We start from the raw sequence: 22,191 nt of genomic DNA, 5'->3' as shown, positions 1-22,191 counted from the left end.
TATATAAAGAAAGAGAGAGAAACACAGCCATTTTGACTACTACTTCTTGAAGTACATATCAAGTACATTTCAACTGATAACTTAAAGTTCTATTTGAAAGGTAAGATGTTATTTTAAAAACTGAAGTATGTTCTGTACTGTAAGTTAATTAGGTAAACATTTTCTGATAGTTATATACTATCCCTCTGTAATACTTATAGAATAAAATAGACTTCTCTGTTTTAGTTATGGATGGAGTTAGACTTGTCTTGTATAATTAAGAATTGACTTAGAGTTTATTTAATAAATTTTTTGATATTTCTACTTCCAGTTTGATACCATACACTGCCCAACGAAAAAATCACTGTTTAAAGAACCAAACTACCTGCTTGTACTTAAAACCAACAGTGCCCTATCTGTACTGATATATTTTTTTAAAATTCATTTTACAGCATACAAAATGGAAGGAGAGCAGAAAAATAACATGGAAATTGTTACAGAATGCAACCAAGACAAAGAAAATGATTTAGAATTCTTTAATCAATCAATGGACATAGAACTTCTGCAATGTGTTGAAGCTGTGGATTTCTTAATTGAAAATGAGTCAAAATCTGACCAAGAATTATTAGAAGTTCTTTTTAATTTTGAAAATAAATCAGAATAATAAATTTATATATAATAATTCAAAAATTGTTTGAGACATTATTCATTTTTATATGTATTTTTTAAACTAGTAGCAAATTGATTTTAATGTAAAATCAGACTTTAAATATACTGTGCAACTTTAAGTTTGCTCATAGTTACTTCCTTTCTTCCACTATATCATCTCCAATGTGTATTTAACATCTCTTTATCATCTCCTGCCTCCATGGTGTTTCTGCTTTCCTGACAGACTACGCTATGAATTCCATATACCTCAATAACGTCTGAAACAACCTGCAAGAAATCTACAAAGGAAACAATGTATTTTTATTTTTAGACTCTGCATTGGTACCTACATGTTGGTACTTAAATAAAATAAATTAAAAAAAACAAAAATAACAATCAATAAACATACAATATTTGAACATTCTTTCATCCTATTTTCCCAATATTACGCTTTCCGGACCGCTTCCCGGTGCGCGTACCGAGCGCTCCCCCCGCAAAGAAAACGCTATAAAAATTATTATTTTTTAACCCCGCGAGGCCCTTTTAAAGCCCCCTCATCATACCTAGGGGGTCAGGGAGAATGTACTCTGCCCCCTTATGCTCATTTCCCCCTTCGTTTATTTCCACCTCTTGTCTCTCGATCCTACCAAGAAACAAGATGGCGGCCGCTCCGGACTGTTTAGAATGTTGAAAGTCACCGGAGAGCCAATCCGCTTCTCCTCGCGAAGTTCCGTTACGCCTTAAGGTACGCGAACCGGAGCGCTAACCGGAGCGCTGTCACAGATATATGTGTTTTTTAAAACGTTAATTTCTCAAAATCCACTGGAGCACATATATTGAGACATAGCAAAGGCACGTCGGGCAAACCATATCTACAATTTTGCCAAGTTTCGTGTAAATCCATTCAGCCGTTCGAGCTAAAAGTGAGTCCAACCGCCCTATGGAAAACTCAATGTTAAAAACGTGTTTTGGGACCCCCCTTTTTTCTCGGCCCCCCCTTGACGAAACCCCCCCAAATTTTGAAGGGCTGCTCAGGAACAAAATATGCAATTTTCCTGAAAATTTCAGCCAATTCCGTCCACAAACGCCAAAGTTATTCGACATAGAATTTTCAAAAATACCATAGGAAAAAAATCCTAACTATATATACCTACTGGCGACCGCCAGTAGGTAATATATATATATATATATATATATATATATATATATATATATATATATATATATATATATATATATATATATATATATATATATATATATATATATATATATATATTACCTACTGGCTATCGCCAGTAGGTATATATAGTTAGGAATAATTCCCTATGGGATTTCTGAAAATTCTATGTCTAATAACTTTGGCGTTTGTGGACGGAATCGGCTGAAATTTTCAGGAAAATGGCACATTTTGTTTCTGAGCAGCCCCTGAAAATTTGGTGGGGTTTCGTCAAGGGGGGGCCGAGAAAAAAGGGGGGTCCCAAAACGCGTTTTTCCCATTCATTTTTCCATAGGGCCTTTGGCCTCACTTTTAGCTCGAACGGCTGAATGGATTTGCACGAAACTTGGCAAAATTGTAGGGACTGTTAGCCCGATGTGCCTTTGCTAGGTCTCAATATATGTGCTTCAGTGGATTTTGAGAAATTAACGTTTAAATCAAGATATATATCTGTAACAGCGCTCCGGGCAGCGATCCGGTCCGCTTACTTTTCGCTTATCGGAACTTTGCGCGCAGAAAGCTGATTGGCTCTCCGGTGTCTGTCAACATTCTAAACAGTCCGGAGCGGCCGCCATCTTGTCTCTCGGTAGGATCGAGAGAGAAGAAGAGGTGAAAAACGAAAGGGGAATTTAATGAAAGGGGGCAAGGTATCCCCCTCTTGACCCCCTAGGAATGTTGTTGGGGTTATTAAAGGGTCCCGTGGGGAAAATAAAAAAAAAATGATTTTTCACGGTAGAAGCGCTTCACGGGCCGCGAACTGGTAGCGAAACGGGAATTCGCCATTTTGTGCTTCGTTAATTAAATTACTAGGTATAAGTGGGTGCGGGAGACGTATCCTAATCCCCTATGTTTCCTGAGGGTGGCTGAGGAGGCTGATATATGTTGATACATCTCTTCCAGCGGCTGTGCGTGAGCTTTTTTTTTTTTTTGCTGCGTGACAGTCCGGAGCGGCCGCCATCTTGTCTCTCGGTAGGATCGAGAGAGAAGAAAAGGTGAAAAACTAAGGGGGAATTTAATGAAAGGGGGCAAGGTATCCCCCTCTTGACCCCCTAGGAATGTTGTTGGGGTTATTAAAGGGTCCCGTGGGGAAAATAAAAAAAAAATGATTTTTCACGGTAGAAGCGCTTCACGGGCCGCGAACTGGGCCGCAAACTGGTAGCGAAACGGGAATTCGCCATTTTGTGCTTCGTTAATTAAAGTACTAGGTATAAGTGGGTGCGGGAGACGTATCCTAATCCCCTATGTTTCCTGAGGGTGGCTGAGGAGGCTGATATATGTTGATACATCTCTTCCAGCGGCTGTGCGTGAGCTTTTTTTTTTTTTTGCTGCGTGACAGTCCGGAGCGGCCGCCATCTTGTCTCTCGGTAGGATCGAGAGAGAAGAAAAGGTGAAAAACTAAGGGGGAATTTAATGAAAGGGGGCAAGGTATCCCCCTCTTGACCCCCTAGGAATGTTGTTGGGGTTATTAAAGGGTCCCGTGGGGAAAATAAAAAAAAAATGATTTTTCACGGTAGAAGCGCTTCACGGGCCGCGAACTGGGCCGCAAACTGGTAGCGAAACGGGAATTCGCCATTTTGTGCTTCGTTAATTAAAGTACTAGGTATAAGGGGGTGCGGGAGACGTATCCTAATCCCCTATGTTTCCTGAGGGTGGCTGAGGAGGCTGATATATGTTGATACATCTCTTCCAGCGGCTGCGCCATCTTGCCTTTTTTCGAATGCCACAATTTTGTCGTGCACGGCAGCCATTTTAGATGCCAGGCTGGTCCCAGGCTATCACCTAACCCTGCGGATGTAGTTTATGGCCCCAGCTGTAGAGAATTCAGACATGCCAATCCTCCTGATTCAGGCGTGTGACTACTGTTTCAGTGCTAGTCTCCCGCCTCCCGATTTCTGCAAGCAAAAACCCGGGGGCATATTACGAACAACTAGCGATAATTTTTGTCTCTAACTTGTTTAGAGACAAAAATTATCGCCGCACATCGGCGATTTTTATCGCAGATAAACCTTGCTATTATCGCAGAAAAGTCAGCGATATTCATGTATTATCGACCTAATGCTCTTAGCCATGTTATCCACCTCCCATTGGATAACATGGCTAAGAACTGCTCAGGGCAGGTGTTAGATTTTGGAGATATTCGCGCTTAGCGCGAATATCTCCAAAAGTTGGTAATAGAAGGTAGCGATGTTAGGGACTGTTTCTAGTCGCTAACATCTTGGCACGCCACTTTGCATGTCATTAGTGATAAGTATCACTGACATGCAAAGCGGGGCCCAAGATGGTCGCAATCTCCTTTTAGCTGTCACTAACTGGTGTTAGCGACAGCTTGGTAATAGGGAGATAATTTTATCTCCGCTTTCAAGGCTTTTAAAGCCAAAAAAGCGGAGATAAACCCCCTTGATAATATGCCCCACGATTCCGTGTCCTAATCCCCTATGTTTCCTGTGGGTGGCTGAGGAGGCTGATATATGTTGATACATCTCTTCCAGCGGCTGCGCCATCTTGCCTTTTTTCGAATGCCACAATTTTGTCGTGCACGGCAGCCATTTTAGATGCCAGGCTGGTCCCAGGCTATCACCTAACCCTGCGGATGTAGTTTATGGCCCCAGCTGTAGAGAATTCAGACATGCCAATCCTCCTGATTCAGGCGTGTGACTACTGTTTCAGTGCTAGTCTCCCGCCTCCCGATTTCTGCAAGCAAAAACCCAGGGGCATATTACGAACAACTAGCGATAATTTTTGTCTCTAACTTGTTTAGAGACAAAAATTATCGCCGCACATCGGCGATTTTTATCGCAGATAAACCTTGCTATTATCGCAGAAAAGTCAGCGATATTCATGTATTATCGACCTAATGCTCTTAGCCATGTTATCCACCTCCCATTGGATAACATGGCTAAGAACTGCTCAGGGCAGGTGTTAGATTTTGGAGATATTCGCGCTTAGCGCGAATATCTCCAAAAGTTGGTAATAGAAGGTAGCGATGTTAGGGACTGTTTCTAGTCGCTAACATCTTGGCACGCCACTTTGCATGTCATTAGTGATAAGTATCACTGACATGCAAAGCGGGGCCCAAGATGGTCGCAATCTCCTTTTAGCTGTCACTAACTGGTGTTAGCGACAGCTTGGTAATAGGGAGATAATTTTATCTCCGCTTTCAAGGCTTTTAAAGCCAAAAAAGCGGAGATAAACCCCCTTGATAATATGCCCCACGATTCCTTGGGGGTTTCAGCTGACAGGGCTTGGTATTGGGTTACATGGTAATTTTTCCAGGAAACGTCAGAGGGTCGATGCAGGGGTTCTAGAAGAGGTGATAAACCATTTAAGCCTCATGAACAAGCGCATGGTCTTTTAAAGATTTGTGAAGTACTCGGAGCGGCGGTGTGTGTGTGTGCCCTCTTTCAGGAGCGGGCGGGGGGGCACTGCCAGCAACTTGCCAGGTCAGGTAGTGTTCAACACGTGCATCACCCTTTCTCTGCTTGCTATTGCGCTCCATGCTTCGGAAAGGTAAGAAAAAGAACGTGCATTTGAGTTTGAAATGTCCGATCCTGCAGCAGCACACTTCCAAAGCCCACACATGACAATAACCCGATTCAAGGCCCCATTCACCCGTTTTAAAAAAAATAGATAACACTCCAACAAAGTAAGGTTATAAAACTTTATTAACTACTAACTTTAACGAACGGAACAAAAACTAAAAACATTTAAACATTTCTCAACACAAAAAGCAACAATGGTTAGAAGCTGTCTTTTGTGCGAATAGTCCCAAGGCAGCACAACGTGCAGAGTTCTGGACGGCACCCAGGTGATGTCGCCTGGGTGCCGCACTGGTTTAGGGATCCTACAATGCAGCACAGAAAAACAGCGTGGGGCGTCCCGGGTGGTGCGGGGGGAGGCCTCGTCAGTAGCGGTCTGTGTCCAGTGTCACATGGCTGACACAACATGTACGACAGGCACCCAGGTGATGTCCAGTAAACTGCCGCACTGGTTTTGGTATCCTACAATGCTGCTCCGAAAATTGGCGTGCGGCGGCCCGGGGGGGGCATGGGGGAGCCGGCGTGAACGGGCCTCCCCAGGTGGCGGCCATCTAGCTGAGTTGCGCCCGCTCTTGCGGCTACAGCGTCTCGCTCACCATGTTGTTGAGTTGCTCCCACTCTTGCAGTGCAGCGATAGGCGGCTGCCACATGGCTCTTAAAATGGCGGACGGCTCCTCGGTTTTAGGCCTGGTCCACTGAAATGGCCCTGGGACACTTTGGAACTCGGACGCTTGCCTGCTAGGGCTTGGGCTCCATTCTCGAAAAGCGTTCCCTCAGCCGTGAAGATTGTATAAAAGTCTTGGGGGCCCCCGACTCCCGCAGGCTTCCGGTGGGGAGCGGCTGCCATGATTGCTCGCGGAATGACCACGACGGAGCCACGAGATGGTGGTGCTCTCATGCTGACGCCAGCTTCAGTCTGAATGATCCAGAAACAAGGTGGGGCTTTCATCGTTTGGGAAAAAAAAATGTTCTAAACCAATGAAAAGTGTTATTTTTAGGTCATATGACCAAGCCTTCCATCTTTAGGAAACCAAAAGTAAAATGAACCAATGAAAAGTTTTATAAACAAGTCACATGACCTGTTATGCGGCATAGGGCTACAAAAAGCGTAGAAAATCCGTTGGCACGTGAGGCGGCGTCAGTAGCGGACCGATGTGCGAATAGGCCGAAGGCAGCACAACGGGCCGAGATCCGGATGGTACCGAGGTGGTGTCCAGCAAATTGCCGCACTGGTGTGGCCATCCTACAATGCTGCGCCGAAAGACGGCGTGTCCAGCTGAGTTGCGGTCACTGTTGCGGTACAGTGACTCGAACGCGCCGAGATCCGGATGGCACCGAGGTGGTGTCCAGCAAATTGCCGCACTGGTGTGGCCATCCTACAATGCTGCGCCGAAAGACGGCGTGTCCAGCTGAATTGCGGTCACTGTTGCGGTACAGTGACTCGAACGCGCCGAGATCCGGATGGCACCGAGGTGGTGTCCAGGAAATTGCCGCACTGGTGTGGCCATCCTACAATGCTGCGCCGAAAGACGGCGTGTCCAGCTGAGTTGCGGTCACTGTTGCGGTACAGTGAGTCGAACGCGCCGAGATCTGGATGGCCCCGATGTTGTGTCCAGCAAGTTGCCGCACTGGTGTGGCCATCCTACAATGCTGCGCCGAAAGTCGGCGTGGGGTGCCCCGTTGGCTTATGAGGTGATGTCAGTAGTGGACCGATGTGTGAATAGGTCGGAACCAGCACAAGGCACCAAGATCCGAATGGCAAGTCCTGGATGTTGAGTGCCTCAGTTGAGAGTTCTGAGCAGTGCTTGTAAGACTGTCTGAAGCTTATTTGCACCTGCTGCAGCTTCACTAGGTCCGGCGGAACTTTTTTCCTTTTCCTTTCTGCTTCTTTTCCTACAATGCGTTTCATCTGAAGACACGACCAGGTCCCTGAATGTGTGCAGGGGGACGCTATTGATTGAATGAAAATGGCAGCTTGACACAAAGCTGACTCAAGCGTTACTGTTGGTGCTATACAGAAAAAAATTGGTTTTCAGTTTGTACATTCTTCAGGTTTTTTTTTTCCATCCAAGTCTGATTGAGAGTTTGTAGAAAAATGGCTTCAGATTTTCCACATACTACTCTTCAACATTCTTCCTAAATGTAACAATATGAAACTCACTAGGAGAACGGTTGTTTCTGTTTCCTTTCAAAATGCTGCCAACAATATTTTCTGAATGGAAGACACCATCTTGTAGCATAAAGGGCCGAAAGGGGTTCTGGTCTGGCCGATGGTTGGTGGAGACATTTTGACTATATCTTGGACCTGCCCGGCCTCGCCCAAAATGGCGCCGGTATAAATGGGACTCGTAACTCCTTGCCCGCAAATGTATATCTAGAAAATGTTATTGTAAGTGGCCCTGTTCTATTTTAATTACAAAATGTATGTCCACCGATTCCGCAACTGTTAGACACCTTAGTTCTTGCAACCTAATGGCCCGCTCGTTACGTTCCTCTACAGTGTAAATGTCTCCTCATCATATACGATTTCAGATTGCTCCGTGGCCGGCCCACGTGGTTATAGGCCCGTATTTGTATACTGACATTTTCACAATAAAGGTTTTTAAAACAAAACACGGTAGTAGTATTTACATTGGTAAAGTTTTTACTTTTAGTGACTGTTTTCGAATCAGTAAAAGGCAAGTGAAATAAAGCAGTCCAATTACATGACGGATAAAAGGTATAATATGTAGGAACGCAGTAAAGATAAATGGTCAAGGGCAGTTGTGTTTTTCATGTCTGCAACATAAAGTGATCGATAAGAATCTGATAATCAGGCGTATCGGCGACTAAGACAGCAGGCCGAATCTCTTTTACTCAACGGCTCCGTCATGGAAGGAAGAAACGCCCTTTTTCTCGAAAAAGGAATATATTTTACTTGCAAGACAGTTGTAAATTTTCCGGGAAAGTACATTAGCCTGGAATATTATAACATATGTTTGAAAAAAAAATATTGTTCGAAAATAATAAAAAGCGTAATTTTTAGGTCATATGACCAAGCTTTTCATCATTAAATTAACAAAAGTAAAATGAACCAATGAAAAGTTTTATTAACAAGTCACATGACCTGTTATGCTTACGTTACGCGCTGCGCGCCGCGCCTCGGATCACTTCCGGGTGCGCTAACGCGGCGTGTCATAAAACGCATTACGCGACAACGTAGGTCAAGAATATAGTCTAAATGTCTCCACCAACCAGCGTTCAGAACACAACCCCTTTCAGCAGTCCAAAAAGTTCTGTTAAATGACAACAGAGGGGACAGGCAACAAGAACCATCAGTCAAAGAGGGGAGGGCAAGTTCTTCTCTTCCGGGTCATGTTGGGGCGCTACCGGAACTGATCGAATTGGTAGTCTATAGTGTTTCTGGATGTTTCAGACTAAAGCTGGCGTCAGCATGAGACCACTACCATCTCGTAGCTCCGTCGTGGCCATTCCACGAGCAATCATGGCAGCCGCTCCCCACCAGAAGCCTGCGGGAGTCGGAGGCCCCCAAGACTTTTGTAGAATCTTCACGGCTGAGGGGACGCTTTTCGAGAATGGGACCCAAGCCCTAGCAGACAAGCGTCCGAGTTCCAAGGTGTCCCAGGGCCATTTTAGTGGACCAGGCCCAAAACCGAAGAGCCGGCCGCCATTTTGAGAGTCCTGTGGCAGCCGCCTATCGCTGCACCGCAAGAGCGGGCGCATCTCAACTACATGGTGAGCGAGACGCTGTAGTCGCAAGAGCGGGCGGTAAACAGCTGAATGGCGGAAGAGGCACAGTGTAGCAAAAGCGGGCGGAATGGCAACTAAAACGATAAAGGGGCGCCCCACTACAGCTTGTCTTCAGGTCAAACGGATTGTGGGACAAGGTCCAGAATTGAAGAGTTATCAAAAGGCAAAAAGTTCCGCCGGACCCCGGGAGCCGGCCGCCTATGTCGGGGGCGATCTCAGGCTACACCAGTGCTATAAGACTTGGGGAGGGTGTCGGAGCCAAGCGTCTTCTCCGAGTCCATGGCCATCACACCGCCCCTCAGGGGCCTCCGTCAAGCTGTTTAGGAAGGTAACATATCACATTGTTTTCTAATGCAGTCAGGTCCACAAACGACACTCACTTACTTTGAGAATAGTGAAGCTGCAGTAGGTGGAAATAAGCTTCAGACAGTGTTACAAGCACTGCTCAGAACTCTTAACTATGGCACCCAACATCCAGAACTTATGCTATTTGAGAATGGCAGTGACATCGAAGCATCTCAGGGACCAAAACCATTAACGTACTTTCACGTATGAAAATCTTACTTGGGGAGGGGGCAGGAGCGAAGCGCCCCCTCCCAGTCAGCGCCACCACACCGTATGTTGAAAATCTGAAGCCATCGTTCTACAAAGTCAACCAAACTTGGATTGAAAAATCTAGAAAAATGTACAAACTGAAAACCAGTTTTGGTCTGCATAGCATCAGTAGCAACGCTTGAGTCAGCTTTGTGTCAAGCCGCCATTTTGATTCAACAAAGCACAGGCATTGAAAAAGGCTGAAATTCAGAACTCTAAACTATGGCACCCAACATCCAGGAGCTTGCCATCCGGATCTTGGAGCCTTGTGCTGTTTTCGATCTATTCACACATCGGTCCACTACTGACATCATCTTATAAACCAACGTTATGTAAATAGTTTTTTAATAAAATGTTTTACCCTGTTTCTTTGCTGGTGTGTTGTCTATATTTTTAATATTTGCATAGGGTTTGTCGTTATTTTGGGCGGGATGGGTGACGGAGCCGAGCTGTCTTGCAGCCCTCATGGTGTGGAGCTCAGTTCATCTCACTATTTTCGTATTTCTCATGAAGGGTTGTTCCTAATATTTCTATTTTAGCGAGGTCAAAAAGAGATCCAATTAGTGGCCTACTGATTTTGCTCGATTACTTTTATTTTTTTTACACGATTTTTCACTATCTGCAAAGACTAAACAGAGTATTGCGACTTTGTGCTTGTTTGTAAATAGAGAATGATCCAAAGAGAACCAATTCTAAAACAGTAAATGCTTGGACAACAATCAATCAAATGGAGAGACAAGGAGGCACGACGGATTACAACGGGGGTAAAGGCCTGCGTTAACTACCCTTCAGTATCTGCAAAGAGAGAGTACTACTAAGACAAAAGAGGGGAGGGGGGGGGGGGTGCAGCGTTCAAAGCACATCAGCGTGCATAAATACGAAAATGTTTTTATCTATCACGTACTTGACATTTTAAAGCTTTTCATATTTGCTATTAAAAAACCAATGAAATTCACAGAAAAAACCATAGGTTATAGTGGATATATAGTTAGGAATTTGCATTTACAAAACCTTGAAAATTCAATGAAAAAACCATTGGTTTTAGGCCATATATAGTTAGGAATTAGCATTTACAAAACCTTATTTTACTCGCATAAAACCATTGAAATTCCATATATAGTTAGAAGCGCTAACTATATATCGCGCACCCGCAATCCACTGCTGATGATGTCACATATTACATCATTCATGACATGGTCAGTGACATCACTGATGACATCACTGATGACATCTCAAATGACATCACTGATGACATCACTGATGACAACTCAAATGACATCACTGATGACATCTCAAATGACATCACTGATGACATCACTGATGACAACTCAAATGACATCACTGATGACATCTCATTTGTCATCACTGATCACATCACTCATGTGATAATACAATGAACCTCTTCAGACTCTAATATAACCTTACATACACTCAGTATAAACAGACACTCACAGACTGTCACTCATCCATGGAGTTACTCACACACCTAGTCAGTCATGCAAAGAATCAATCACACCTCCATTTCCTCAACTATACAGTTATACACATCTTACTTATTCAAACATATAATAACACATATTTACTCTCTTATATAATCCCTGATACAAGCTCACAGTGATCGATACAGCCACTCACACATTCACTGGCTCTTATGTTCAGTTATTTATATATTTCAACTCTCACATGTATTGTGTTTTACATACGTACTTACTTGCACATGTAGCAATGAGAAATCCATTCACTCACCAACACACCCATGCACAGTCAACCGCCCATATAGCTGTTTCCACATGCACTCTTGAACTCATACTCCTAGTGAATCAACTGCTTACACATCTATGCACAGAGTCACGCACCTCCCAGCCACCCACACACACACTCAGCCTCCCATTCAAATACTTGGGCAACCAATCAATAACCCATATGGCCACTCTTATAGCTACTGATCAACACATGCAGCAGCTTACACAACAACAAACATACTGATGCACAAATTAAGACAGTTTAGTCACTAACCCATGCACTCAGTGAGACACATTTAATCACTCTTTCATACAGTCAGTGATGCACCTACTAAATTCTTCATCCAGACACTTATACATCCACTCATTCTTCAATATGTAAAACATATTTAAACTTTACAGACACATACAATCACTGGATGTTGTGATCAGTGATGTCATCAGTGATGTCATTTGAGATGTCATCAGTGATGTCATCAGTGATGTCACTGACCATGTCATGAATGATGTAATATGTGACATCATCAGCAGTGGATTGCGGGTGCGCGATATATAGTTAGCGCTTCTAACTATATATGGAATTTCAATGGTTTTATGCGAGTAAAATAAGGTTTTGTAAATGCTAATTCCTAACTATATATGGCCTAAAACCAATGGTTTTTTCATTGAATATATATATATATATATATATATATATATATATATATATATATATATATATATATATATATAATCTGTCTCTCTCTATATATAGATTCCATATGATTAAATAAAAGCACTGAATTTATCGATATTGTCCCCTGAGTGGTCCGTACCTGTTTTCTGCGCTGAGGAGAAGTGGCGTCTTTCAGGATCTGTTATATATATACACATATGGTACAGTGAGTGCAAAGTGTACAAAAACTGGAATACTGAAATTGTGATTGTGACTAGAAGTGTAAGGTTTATCCAAGGCTGGCTGACATCCCTTAGCGTAATTTCTTGGGGGGTGGTACTAAGATATTTGGCTTGGTCAACAAAACGTTGCACACATTTCCTATAAAACTCATTTGATTCCTGCCTAAATATGTGAACTTTTATGAACTTTGTTCACAAAAGCTAGCACATAAATGACTATGGTAGCCTAATTATTCTTTGTATTTTCAGATTAATGCTATTACATAAATACAAATGTAATACACACACACACACACACACATATCCAAACACACACATACACATACACACACAAATACATACACACACATACATACACACACATACATGCATACTTAGGAATATGTGGGTAGGATAAGAGGATGTGGTCTGTGAGTGATTCAGCAAGTACCTGAATTTGCTTGCCTTCTTTAGGAGCAAAGAACTTTAATAGATGGGCTATGATCCTCTAGGTGAGGCACTTGGCAAGCTTTCCCCATATTACCGGCAGAAACATTAAGTGAAAATACAGTGGTTATTTTAATAGTGCCATTTATGTTTTGTAATTCAAGTGTAAAGTATGGAAAAAAACTGGCTACTGTATGCCTGGGTAACACCTCTTCCTGCCCATGTCCTCCCTGATACAACTAACGACTTACTGACTACCACAATAAAGAGCCAATGTTGTGTATGAAAAATGGGCATCTATATTCAGGATGTTTCTGAAATATAAGGAGGAAAATCAATTTCTGAATTTATTAGGTGCGATAAACAGCACCTATTCCAAGTTTCTTCTTCAAAATTGAGATTAACATGCAGATTTCTGTGTTTGTTTTTACTGCTAAACCTGCGTGTTCCAGTATTTATTTTCTTTTTCAACAATTACATTTTGGCAGGTTTGACCTGCCTACATTCAACTGGGATGAAACACTGAGGGTGCATTGTTTACTGAACGCAGGAATTACCAGGTGCGGTAAACTCTGCACCTCGTGTAACTTCGATCTTGCAAGCCTCCCAGCAGAAGTTTGTGCATCACAAAACACAGCGACACTAGTAATCGAGAACTTAGTGATGATTCTCCACTCAGTGGCCCCTTAGTAAAGTGAAGTGGCATTTTGATAGTGCAGTAGTGTGTTCATACCTTTAAACGAAGTGCTGTAATTGACATGCGGCGCAAGCAATGCTATGCTGTAATATATGTTCAGGGTGTGCATGCAGTGTCAAACATTGTCCTTAGCATGCTAGTGTGCATACAGCCTACCTGCTGGATGAGAAGATTGCAAAGCTCCTGCAGCAGCACTATGATCCGTGCTGGGGTGTTATAGTACTTCGAATTCGCCCAGATCAAGCACACGACATGGAGCAGGGGTTCGACCAAAGGCTTCACCTCATTAAACTCAACATTCTCGACTTCATCAAAATGGCGCTGAAGGGGCTTCAAGTGCAGATTAATATCCTGCGCTTCAGACAGCGCTGCAAGAGAAGAGTGGGGGGAAAAATCAAGCTGCAATTATGTCTTCCCAAATTACACAATCATGAATCGTCCTAGAGCGTCTGCTATGTGGACACACTGCAATTCAAACCCACACTTTCCAACTATTAAAACAAGATTGCCTTTTACTATTGAATTCAATGGCCAATCAGGAAATAGCTTAAAGGCCACTTCAACGAGGTCATATAATTCAATGAACGCAATAACTCAGAAAACACTTCAATGGAATACAATTGAAAAAAACACACATCAAACTCAAGTTTTGCAAAATGGAGACTGCAAGACATGCAAGCACACAGGCGCGAATACCATACCAACAAACACATCACCGGCTGGCCTGGAACTGTAGGTGGTCCTGTGCTGCAAAACAACTAGAGGGCTGGAGGAGGACCTTCCAGCAACGTGGGAGAAGGTGAGAAACAAGTGCGTCAGTGATCCGAAACTTCTGGCAATGGCGGCATACTGCCCGCAGAACAGGACTCTGGTCTGATACTCCCTTGTGATACTCAGATGTGAAGTGTTGTATGTCAGTCATGATGATGGAAGCGTAGGAGCCTGAGTGGCAGGGAAATGATCCAAGTGTTGTGATTTCATAGCCCACCAAGTACCAACTTGTGTGTACTGCTAGAGAAGTGAATCTTTGTGACGCGTGAGGCCAGAGCTTGTATGTGGGCACTGAAATGGAAGAGGACCCCAGGGCACCTCTCGAAAGAGATGGTGTTTAATCAAGGTATTTGTTTTTTTTAGCGTTGACCCTGGAACGTGCTGAATTTAGAGGTAGCCAGCAGAAGAGGAGAGCGCAAAGAAGAGACTGGCCACACCAAAGAGCGAGAGTGATTTCAACTAACAGGATCCTTGTGAAAATGGGGCAAGGGAGCAAGGGCAGATATCCTGATTTAAAGGAAGGGATAGTTCCCAAGAATAACAGTGAACGTGTCATTGTAGGTTGAGGTCCAAACTAACTAGAATTATAAAAAAAAAACACTTGTAATCATACAGACTACAAGAAGAAGCTCTGTAAGGAGAGAGAGCACATACTCTTCACATACTTCTAAGTGCCTAGACTAAAATATAAATCACTTAATAAAAGTGAACTTTAGAGATTGGCTCAAGCTCTTCAGGTGTGCAAAACATTCAGGCCTGATTCACACCGAGCCTCCCCACTTGTGGTGGAGGTCCCACTGACATGGTGGGGGGGCCGCACTTGTAGCAGGACGTGCGCACTGCAGTTTCCCATTGTGGAGGTCCAGTCACGACTGCGGGCCCCCCTGCCACGACTGCTGGGCCTCTGCTACAAGTGCGGCCCCCGTCATGACTGTGGAGTCTTCACCACAAATGCAGGACCCCCGCCTTGAGTGCGGGACCCCCGCCATGAGTGCGGGGCCTCCACCACGAGTGCGAGCCCCCTGCCATATTCAAATATGAGGTTATATTTTTACATATCTGGATTCCTTGACAGATTTATAATTTGACCTATTTTTCTAAGCTAGCCTTTAATGAGGTTTAACCTTTGAGCTGTCTTATTGAAAAGAGTTAATAAGTCTGCTACACCAGTTGGCAGGTCAAAGGCCCAGGCAGACAACATGCCGAGTCAAGGTTTCATTATCTTCTGTTGGAAAAAGGAAGTGATGTTCATACATCATTCTGGACTTGCTAACTAAATCAGTGGACTGATGCCCCCATGACTTTACAACCGAAATGCTAAGATGTTTGCCGTTGCTGCTTAGCAATGGGTCCCTTTCAAACGTTTGAGAAGGAACATGCAGGCCAGAGCTGTGGAGATTAGCTCATAGATGCCCCTTGTTTTGACCTGCTATTTGTAATCCCACCCAGAATGTAGCACGTTGGTGGGGCAAGAATTGAACTAGTTGCTGTTAGTGCTACTGAGAGGTAAAATGGATGATGTGGCAATATCAGATTGAGTGGGCACCCTACCAATCTCATGAGTCTCTGCAAAGGCTCAGAAAGTTGTGACATGGAAGAACAGAGCACATATCACTGTGGCTGAAGAGGGGAGCCTCTGTCTGGAGCTTGAGGGGCACCCAAACTTGACCTGTTCTCTGGACTCTCTCCAGGCATTGAGGCCCCTATGGAAGAGGGTTAGCGTGGATTTCTGTTAGACCTTTCTCGTTGTGATGGCCCAGGGGTGGGTACTGCACTCTCTAGTTTTTGTTCATTGTCGCCATGTAAGTGGCACACGGCCTGTGTGGCTATGGAGTACAGGCAAGAAGCGTGGTCAGACATGGAAAACATTAGAGTTGCTGCTAAAGAACACCCCAGTTCAGGAGACCACCAGGGCTGGGCAGCAGGGCAAGCCCAGGCTAAGCATCCATGCTCTTGCTAAGGAGGAGAAAACATTAGTACAACATGCTGCCAGCAAGCTGAAGATTATCATTACAAGGAAGTCCTCGAGTCAGGAGCCCCTAGACAACATCCGGGCAGTTGAAATCTTCGACCAGGAATAAAACTCAGTCAGCCCCACTGAAAACAGAGCAGAGGTCCCGAAATATTTCTGCTTCAAGTAGCACCACATGACTGGTGTTTTCGAAATTGCAGGGTATGCCCTAAGGCTAGGTCACCCATTGAAGCAAAGAAATCTTAAGCACAATCATACTATATCAGTGGTGTAACTCTTTTGTATTGGATCCAACCCAGGGGACAGTGGAACAATCCCACTCCTGATCAAATGATCACCTTTTTTAGGTGGGGGCCTCTGGAGTCAAATAATTCCCTGCCCTGGGGTATCATTTGAAGCTCAGTCCATTTGTAAGGATCTTTCACAAATGGGCCCTCTATCTGCTCTCCGCGCCTAAAGAGGATGCGGGGTAGGAAGACTGAGAAAAGTTAGATAACACACCAGACACAAAGTGGAATGTGGTGGGAGGACGAGAGAGCTGGCAGGACCACACAGCCGACGAGGAGCACAGTTCAGTCCCAATAGAAAGTCACTAGCCCTACAAAAATAAAATGCCTGAACCAACTGTACTTCTGTCAGGATCAAGTAAAATATAGGTAGAAAATAAAGAGACAGCTCGGTGGTGGCAAATGGATCAGTTGTGCACCCCATAAGACCTGTGGACAGGGTGAAAATAATTTGGCTACACCTGAGGCACAGTGGCAAGCCCACCAGACTGTAAAATGATCACGGCTATTTGAGCACAGCAGAGTACCACTACAGAACGCCCTGAGCAAGGAAACATTTTGTATTAATTAAGCCCTCATTAACAACGGAATGTGAGTTCTGATGGACCCAGTAACTGTGGACGCTGGGACGCATTCGAATTGCATGTTTTAATTTTACACCCAGAGATTTTTGCTGTGACTGTAAGCAATTCACTGTGGTGTTACATATGTACAGAGAAATTTTCTAGAGAATACACACCTTCAGGAACGTAAAGAACGCTCTTCACGCTCTCAAGGGGCATGTTGTGGGACGCTGCACTCAGTGATTGGGTAAGTGTTACTGCCGCCAGAATCTCCACATCTCACGGTCAGACAGAGGGGAGGTCTGCATACTGCCTAAAGCATAAGGCATAAAGGGCAGCAGAAGAACTGCAGAAACCATTGTTTTGCCAAACAAATACAATGAGTTTCAGGAAAGGGGTGCAGAAACACCTTATGAACGGACTTTTCCGAGATCAGGGATATAGGTGCTATAAGAAGTTCCTAATCCAAGATGAAGCAGAGCTTTTTAACCCATTTGTTGCTTCAAACGTTCTGCGCCAGTGCTGAACGTTTATCGACCGGGTGCGGACGCGTTTGCCAAAGGACATACACAGTACTGGCAAGGTAGTGCTTGCGACTACCGTTGGCCGACGGCAGCACTAAAGGGGTTAATGTGATGCTAGTTCATGTTTGAATCATAATAAGGAGGAATTTCCAAGTGATGGATGCCTCGCAAAGCATTCACGGGCATATTTTTTGCGTATGCCTCGCCACCTTGAAAATATTTTCGTACCTGATTTTTTTGTAGTTGAAACCTCTACTGTATTCTACTTTTGGATACTCTTGCTTAGAGTTTTTCGTACAGCATAAATCATGGGGAGTTCAGTGTTTGGACAAAATATCAAGTTTTTTATATCGGGAGATATTGGGAAAAAACTATTGTGATACAAACATATCGTTTTTTAGGTAAGGAATATCGTTAAGAATATCGTTGTTAATATCGTTTTCAATAATACAGTAATAGAAAATGTAATTTTTTAATTATTTTAATATGTTTTAATTTATATTAATTGCATATGTTGTTATTGTTTGTATATGTTATTAATTATTTTAAATCTAGTTTGTAATTTTAAGTGATTTAGATTTGTTTATTAAATAGCTAATAGTAATTTATAGTGTTGTAGTGGGTTGCTGGGTTTGTAGAGGATATGGTGGGTAGTTAATTAAGTAATAATTATTTATTAATTGGTCATTTTTAAGCAAATATGTGATCGATATTAATTATACACATATGTTATACTCATGTATTTTAGTTTTAGTTTAGATGCAGGTTGCTAGGTTTGTGGGGATGTGTGGGAAGTCAATGAAGTAAGAATTCCTTATAATTAGTTAATCATTTTTATTACAATTGTAATTGATTATTAATTATGTATATTGTGTTATAATTACATATTTAGTTATATTTCAGGAGTGGGCTGCTGGGTTTGTAGAGGTATAGGGTTGGAAATGTATTAAGTAATAATCAATGAACAATTAATTATTAATTCATTATTTACTTGATTATTAGTTATGTAAAATGTAGTATACTTATCTAGTTTAGTTACATTTTAGGTGTGTGCTGCTAGGTGTGTGGGGTACAGGGTAGAATTAATTAACTAATAACTAAATGACAATTATTCGTATTTGATCATTATTAAATTGTGTATTGGGTACATTGTTTAACTATTTTTTAATATGTACATATTTGAATATATATATATATATATATATATATATATATATATATATATATATATATATATATATATATATATATATATATATATATATATATATATATATATATATATATATATATGAACTCCCCAGGCCACCTCCAATCAGTTCGATCTCGATCGGCGAAGCGTAGAAAGGAGACAGACCACCAGAACTGGCTTTAGATGTCTTTAATGGTGCAGGTAAACAGCAGCAGCAAGACGTGTTTCGGGCACGTGGGCCCTTGATCACATAAATATATATATATGTATAGATATATATGTTAACTAATATTGTTTATACTAACAGTTTTGTAATTCTTTTTATAAATTAATAGGGTTATTCAAATATGCAGGGTGTATGAAGTGACGCACTTCACCTACTGGTGTTCAGACTGGAGTGGGAATAGTAACTTTAATTCCTACGAAGTCCAACACGTTGCATACTCTTGAACAGACTGGAGTCCAATGTTTTCCCTACTGTTGCGTGGACTGGAGTGGGTATAGTATGTTTAGCCCATCCGAAGTCCAACACTTTCCCCTATTGTAGCAAAGAGTAGAGTTGAAATAGTAAATCATGTCCCTTCGAAGATCAATATTTTACCTACTGTTGTACAGACTGGAGTGGGAATAGTAAATGTAAGCCCTCTAAAGTCCAACACTATTCCTACTGCTACACAAACTAGAGTGGGTATAGTAAATGTAGCCCCTCCAAAGTCCAACACTTTGCCTACTGTATCACAGACTAGAGTGGGAACAGTAAACATTACCTCTTCGAAGATAAATGTTTTCACTACTGTTGTGCAAACTGGGGTGAGAATAGTAAATTTAACCCCTCCAAAGTCCAGCGTTTTCCTACTGTTTTACAGACTGGAGTGAGAATAGTAAATCTAACCCCTTCAAAGTCCAACACTTTCCTTACTGTTTATAGTATTTTTAGCAAATGTGGTTTTTGGGGGTTTTAAATTTGTAATATTAATTTATTGTCTAAATTAGTTAATATATTGTATGTTATTGAATTGTTTGCATTTTTTATGGTGTTATTGTGTGCACCCTTGCTGCTGAGCACCCGCTTCATGATGTAAATCACGCCGGCTCCGGGCGTTAAGGGCTGCACCACCCTTGAGATGGAACAAGGGTCGCTGGACACGGAATTTGCTGTTGCCTGTAAAGTGGGGATTCATGCATGGATTTTGTGACACTAACCGGCACTTCTTCCCATTTGGGGAACAATTATTAATTTTTATCAATCACCATTTGGTTTAATGGAGGCAACTGGAAACTCAATCACCCAGCAGGCAATGGGACTCATTGTAGAAGCCCATTGGAGGGAAGATATTTAAATAATGTTGTCTGTAGCATAGTGTATGATTGATTAAAGCCTATGAGGAAGGAACTGTATCCGAAACGCGTCAGGCTTGTAATGTAGAGATTGAAGTACGGGCAGGTATACTGGCAAGATTTATGACTCTCGAGTGCACCCTTGCTGCTGAGCACCAGTTTCATGATGTTAACCATGCCGGCTTCGGGCATAAATGGCTGCACCACCCTTGAGATGGAATAAGGGTCGCTGGACACGGAATTTGCTGTTGCCTGTAAAGTGGAGATTCAAGCATGGATTTGTGACACTAACCAACACTTCTTCCCATTTAGGGGACAGTTATTATTTTTTATCAATGATCATTAAGTACAATGCAGGCAGGCTACTGGAAACTCAATCACCCAGCAGGCACTGGGACTCATTGTAGAAGCCCATTGGAGGGCAGATATTCAAATAATGATGTCTGTAGCTTAGCGTATGATTGATTAAAGCCTTTGAGGAAGGAACTGTATCCGAAACGCGTCAGGCTTGTAATGTGGAGATGGAAGTACGGGCAGGTGTACTTGCAAGATTTATGACTCCCGAGTGCGCCCTTGCTGCTGAGCACTCGTTTCATGATGTTAATCATGCCGGCTCCGGGCATAAAGGGCTGCACCACCCTTGAGATGGAATAAAGGTCGCTGGACACGGAATTTGCTGTTAGGATACAGATCTTCATCAGCCATGTCAAAAATGACTGCCCTCTGCATTTATGACATGACCATTTTGTCTTTATGTTTTTGATGTAATTTGAAAATTTGAATATTTGAGCATATGTCTTCATATATCCATGTTAGACATCGTATACGTGTTATCCGCTGTTAGACTATCTCAAAAAAGTAGCAATGGGATTGTTTGAATTAATTACAAATATCAGAGGATTGAATTGTTTTATCCAACTGTTTTATATCCATCTTTATTAATTTATATTTATATTTATATGAAAATAAAAATACAAATATTTTTGACATTATTGTATTGGATTGCATGTACATGTTGTTCATAATAGATATCTAGGTCCACTAATATTTTCATTGTTCCTAAATGGTGATATTTACACACCACAGAATTTGCTGTTGCCTGTAAAGTGGGGATTCAAGCATGGATTTGTGACAATAACCGACACTTCTTCCCATTTAGGGGACAATTATTAATTTTTATCAATCACCATTTGGTACAATGCAGGCTACTGGAAACTCAATCACCCAGCAGGCACTGGGACTCATTGTAGAAGCCCATCGAAGGGCAGATATTTAAATAATGATGTCTGTAGCATAGCGTATGAATGATTAAAGCCTTTGAGAAAGGAACTGTATACGAAACGCGTCAGGCTTGTTATGTAGAGATGGAAGTACGGGCAGGTGTACTTGCAAGATTTATGACTCCCGAGTGCGCCCTTGCTGCTGAGCACCCATTTCATGATGTTAACACCTTGACTGCTAAGGCAATTCCCGCTGGGTGCTGAGCTTATATGAATACAGTTGTTTCATGACGAGCTCAGCTCGTCATAAGCACACGACCAGTGTACTGCATGACCAGCTGAGCTCGTCATGAGCAGCGAAGGGGTTAATCATGCTGGCTCCGGGCATAAAGGGCTGCACCAACCCTTGAGATGGAATAAAGGTCGCTGGACACGGACTTTGCTGTTAGGATACAGATCTTCATTGGCCATGTCAAAAATGACTGCCCTCTGCATTTATTACATGACCATTTTGTCTTTATGTTTTGATGTAATTTGAAAATTTGAATATTGGAGCATATGTCTTCATATATCCATGTTAGACATTGTATACATGTTATCCACTGTTAGACTATCTAAAAAAAGTAGCAATGAGATTGTTTGAAATAATTAAAAATATCAGAGAATTGAATTGTTTTATCCAAGTGTTTTATATCCATCTTTATTAATTTATATTTATATTTATATAAAAATAAAAATAAAAATATTTTTGACATTATTGTATTGGATTGCATGGATTTTGTGACACTAACCGACACTTCTTACCATTTGGGGAACAATTATTAATTTTTATCAAT

The 22,191-nt window shown here is 42.3% G+C and overlaps 1 protein-coding gene across 1 annotated transcript in view; it reads right to left on the bottom strand.

The window, feature by feature from the left end:
* DNAH9 (dynein axonemal heavy chain 9) overlaps positions 1–22,191 on the bottom strand; it is a 1,435,662-nt gene that overhangs the window by 1,282,833 nt on the left and 130,638 nt on the right. The window contains exon 5 of the mRNA XM_086930591.1: positions 13,645–13,856. Within this exon, the coding sequence (XP_086786717.1) occupies positions 13,645–13,856 (212 nt within the window). The remainder of the gene's footprint in view (positions 1–13,644; positions 13,857–22,191) is intronic.

Source organism: Lissotriton vulgaris, chromosome 7, assembly GCF_964263255.1.
Source record: "Lissotriton vulgaris chromosome 7, aLisVul1.2, whole genome shotgun sequence".
Classification (NCBI taxonomy): Eukaryota; Metazoa; Chordata; class Amphibia; order Caudata; family Salamandridae; genus Lissotriton; species Lissotriton vulgaris.
The sequence above is the reverse complement of the archived record's forward strand: the minus strand, read 5'-3'. Positions and strand labels throughout refer to the sequence as shown.